General features: G+C 37.8%; 1 protein-coding gene across 1 annotated transcript in view; it reads right to left on the bottom strand.

Moving 5' to 3' along the window:
- Window positions 1–759: 759 nt before the first annotated feature.
- The window catches only part of SYNM (synemin, intermediate filament protein), a gene marked incomplete at its 5' end in the record, with an annotated part of 13,371 nt that continues 9,357 nt past the window's right edge, over window positions 760–4,773 (bottom strand). Inside the window, one exon of the mRNA XM_009702570.1 lies at window positions 760–4,623. Coding sequence (XP_009700872.1) covers window positions 800–4,623 — 3,824 coding nt within the window. The remainder of the gene's footprint in view (window positions 4,624–4,773) is intronic.

Here is a 4,773-nt window from a genome sequence, read left to right on the forward strand (position 1 = left end):
CTTACTTCAGTGGAAATACTTTCCAGCCTATTTTTTAAATGTTTTCTTTTTAAAGATATTAAATGTACTACTGTCTAACCATAAAAATCACTAATTCTCATTAGGAATACTGTGAGAAATTCTTTCTTCGGTGTTACTTCTTTCTTTTTTGCATTGCATTCTAGCTATACAAATAATATAATTTTTGTCAATTCTTGCTATGCTTAGTTTGATCCTACAGAATTGTATTTATTTTTTATAGCTGTAATAACTGTAACTTAAAATGTTTTCATTAGGTATTGCATATAAGTACACAGAAATGGAACTGAAAATTGGCTACCTACCACTCTCATTAGTCTTACATTCTGTTATATTTGTGGTTAGTAGCTTGAGATTTAAATAGAATTGCTGAATATTTTAGTAACGAAGTACAATACAGTATTTAAAAAAAAATGGAAAAGTCCTATTCAAGCACACACTTTTTAATTGACTTGCTATAAAACAAACAAAAAAAATAATCCTTTGAGTTCCCCAGTAGCAAACTCCTGTCTCTATGGGTGGAAAAAGCTTAAATTATTGGAAACAGGTCTCTGAGGAAAACATATTAATAGCACAATTTCTCACCAAATAAAATTTCCAATAAAGTAGAAAGTGTGCTGAACAGGTAGAGGCTTAGATTCAGTACTTCTCAGTCCACTATTAATAATCTAAATAGTTTGAGTGTCTCCCCATCCCTTTTTTCTCTTTTTTTTTTTAAAAAAAAGGACAATCAAAAGTACATATAAACAAATTACTAAGTAGACTTCATTAAAGAGTCCTTTCAGAACCACTGTCCATCATTATCATCATCATCTTCCTCCTCATGGTCCAGATAGAGAAGAGCGACTTTCTTTTCATCAGAAATAACTGACCTTTGGTCTACCATTCTTTGCAACTGTACAGTTTTATCAAAAAGTGACTTTTCCACTACCTTTTCACCATGATCTTGAGAAAAACTGGAGAGAACATAGCCGCCTCTTTCATTTTCGTTTTCCACAGTCTGGTTGCTTTCAACTACAATCTGTGACTGACTAACAGAAGGGTCTTGCTTATTGGATATGAGCGTTGTTGCTTGCTGTTCTCCAGTCTTTACTGTAGATATTCCACCCCTATTGGAAACATCCATTTGAAAAGTAAAAGATGTTTCCTTGGATCCTACTTTAATATGCTTTACAGACCTACTGCTCTCAGATGACCCTTCTGTTTGTGAAAGATCTTCCAGCGTTTCAGAAATAGGTCTTGTAAAGATTATTTGTTCAGTATGAGTTTCTACAGGACTTATTTTAATGTGCCTGAAAGATCTATTGATATCTGAGCTTCCTTCACTCTCTGAAGGATGACCTTCTTTGTTAATGAGCTGTGGAGTTTCAGAAAGAGAGCCCCGATATATGATTTGTTCAGTGGTTTCAACTCCCACTTGACCTAGTCTAACATGCTTTATTGAGCCTTCTGAAAGGGTCTGGTCTCCCAGTTCACTGATTTCTGTGTGCTCAGAGACGGGCCCCTGGTAGATGATCTTTTCAGCTGTCATAAACTCTTGGGGACCCAACTGAATGTGTCTGACTGAACTTTCCGTCTGTGAGAAGTCTCTAGTGTCACTGACCTCCACTTTACCGGAGATTGGTCCTTCAAAGATAACTTGCTCGGTATGAATCTCTTTTGGACCTAATCTAAAGTGCCTTATTGATCTGCTGACATCCACAGACCCTTCTGTCTGAGAGAGGTTACCTGAGCTATTGAGCTCCAGAGAGTCTGAAACAGGCCTTTCAAAAGAGACTTCTTCAGTTACTTGCCTTGATCCTACTGTGACATGTCTTGTGGACCTGTTGAAGTCTCTTGAGAACTTCTGGGAAAGATTTCCAGAATCAATCTCTTCTACAGTTGTAGTAATAGGGCCTGTATAAACTACTTCTTCTGTGGTTTGGATTTCTTTAGGACCCAGTCTAAAATGCTTCACAGATCGGCTGAACTCTGACGATCCTTCTGTCTGAACAAGATCTTCTCTAGCACTGAGCTCCAGCGTTTCAGAACCAGGCCCTTCGTATACAGTCTGCTCAAATACCTGAACTTCTGCTGGACCAACCTTAATATGCCTTACAGATTTGGTCTCATCAGTTGACTGTGGTGGGTGTGAGACTTCTCCAAAATGTGAAGTTTCCAAAACTGAACTGTCATAAATAACTTTTTCAGTGGTATGATACCCTGTGCCACCACTCCTCCTCATTGTGGATGAGTTATAGATTTCTTGAGCAGCCAAAGGAGTGTATTTATCACTGTGGGAAGAAATGTCTACTTCTGTATTGCTTCTACCATCAACAACTCTCTCCGAGCTCTCTTTTTTCAGGGAGTGCAATGTTGCCTTCTCCTTCTCACTTGCAATTATTTCACCAAGCTGAGCTACATCGAATTCATCAGTATTAAGGGTCTGTGACAGATTGACTTCGGCAACAATTGTAACCAAGCCACCCTCCTCCGTTTGATCTACTTTTTTAATATCAAATTCTAAGCTACTAGAGTCAGCTTGATTTTCTTTTGTTAATGCAGACAGCTCCTCCTTCACACTTTCTGGAAGACTGCCCTCCAACTGCTCCAAAGCTTCCTTCAGTTGATGTTTAGGGTCCTTCGTTTCCTTTGATAAAAGCCCTTTTATTGAAGTCTGAAATTCATGGGGAATTTTAATTTCCTTTTCAATAACAATGGATTCAACATGGGAAGTTTCAGCTTCAGGATGCTCTTTTAAAATATGGGCACTTGCTTCCTCCCCTACCACTTGATAGGTTTCTTCCGGAGAGCTTACACCTTCATCTCTCTTGCTTTGCGCGCCTTGCAAAAATTCATCCTGCCAAGAATATTTAATACTTGATTCTTCTTCTATATGAATTTGCCCATATACTGAGTTATCGTCTTTTTCATTAATAATAGGATGATCATCGGGAACAGATACAAAATATTTTTGTTCAATAGGTGAATTATCTTCCTCAGTTACTTCTTCCACATGAGTGAAACTCTCATGGCGTTGTTTCTTCTTTTTGACATCTTCATATGTGAATGTTGTGCTTTGTTCCTCCTCATCACCGTAACGCCTCTCTCTCTCAGGGAATGTATCTTCCACTTCCTCTACTTCAAAAGGTGTTGAAAAATCAGTCTTTTCATCAGTGGCATAATCTAGTGGCTCCTCTACAATCTCAACATTAACAGACATGTTCTTTCTGCCCTCATTTCCTTTCAGGCCATGATGTATTGTGTCTTCTATCTCCTCTTTGGAAGGAGTTCCCTCAACACCCCCTCGAACCACTTTTCTAACATCCTGGTTTGACAGACCTCCTATGTCAGCTTCATCAGAAATACCCATGTTTTCTTGAACTTGAGGTTGCACTGTGATCTCACTCTTTATTTTCCCATCATCTGGCTGTTCTTTCTTATTGGAATAGGTCACTTTCGTGTCTGTTGATACTTGTGAACTAGAAGACTGCGTAAAACTTTTAAGAATGTCAGCAACGATATTCTCTGCTATATTTTCAGTTGACAGAGTTCCCATTTTACGACTTCTGTCACTAATTCGCTCTTCATCTTTCAGACTGGATTCTGCTTCTGAAATACTCACTTTGTGAATTTCAGCAGGCTTAGTTACATGGTCATCTGTTTCTCTTCCTATGGAAGTTTTAAAACCTTGTAACCTTATTTCTTTATTACTCTGAGATTCTTTGTCAGGAGCAGGCATTTCAAGACTGATAGGTATCTCAATGACTCCTTTGCTTCTTGATTCCAAGGTCACATTTGTATCTTTTTTGGTTGACTCGCTTTGCAAAGTTCTTGCATTAGAAATATCACTCCCTGCTAACTTCTGGTTAATGACTTCCTCATGGATATATTTTTTCTGCTCAGTCTTCCTTCCAAAATCAACACTTCTTTCTTCTAGAAAAGGTTTCTCATCTGTTTTCTTTTTCTCCTCCCTCGTTTGTTTCTGTAGCTTATCTTCTTCTTTCAGCAGAGATTTTTTCTCTTCAGTTGGTTTGCTACCTCCTCTTTTTTCTTTTAGTGAGGTCCAAGTTTCAGTTATGGTTTCTTCATATTTAGATGGTTTAAAATTAGTATTCAGCTCAGAAGTCGGAAATCTAGCGAAGTTTGGTTTTGTTCTTATATTTTCAGAAATCCCTGGCGTTGTGTCAGGCTTGTGGTCCTTGTCTGATCTTTCAGCATGTGCTGATTGTTTTGAAAAAGATACTGTGGATGAAGTTGTAACTTCTGTTTTCTTTCTTTCTGGAATTGTCTTTTGCTGCATTTCAGTGTTTTTCCAGCTACTGTAGGCTGGAGTAAAAGATCTTAATTCTTTGTGGTCTGTTACAATCCTTTCATCCTTTGTAACAGTTGTTGAAGGGCGATACATTGAACCAAGTACATCTCTTCCGAAAGCTCTTCCACTAGCTGTTGTCTGTGATCCAGCCTGTGTTGACTGAGCTGAATAACGTGCAGAACTGCTAGTATTTGTCACTGGCATTCTGTGTCTTCTGTCAGTGATCCTGATAGCTGGTGAAGCTTTATTTCTATTTCTTTCTTGATAAGTAGAGTAAATGTCAGTGTAGTTATATGAAGTGTTTATAATATCTGCAAAAAGAGCATAGGTAACTAAACATTAAAATAATGGATTGTATCTAAAATAACAGAAATTAGAGGGCATGAACTAAGAAATTTTATACTAAATTTTTGAAAGCAATAATGGCTTCATTTTCAATGGAGCTTTGTAAAGGCATTCCT

Source organism: Cariama cristata, unplaced genomic scaffold (genome assembly GCF_000690535.1).
Source record: "Cariama cristata isolate BGI_N322 unplaced genomic scaffold, ASM69053v1 scaffold21606, whole genome shotgun sequence".
NCBI lineage: Eukaryota > Metazoa > Chordata > Aves > Cariamiformes > Cariamidae > Cariama > Cariama cristata.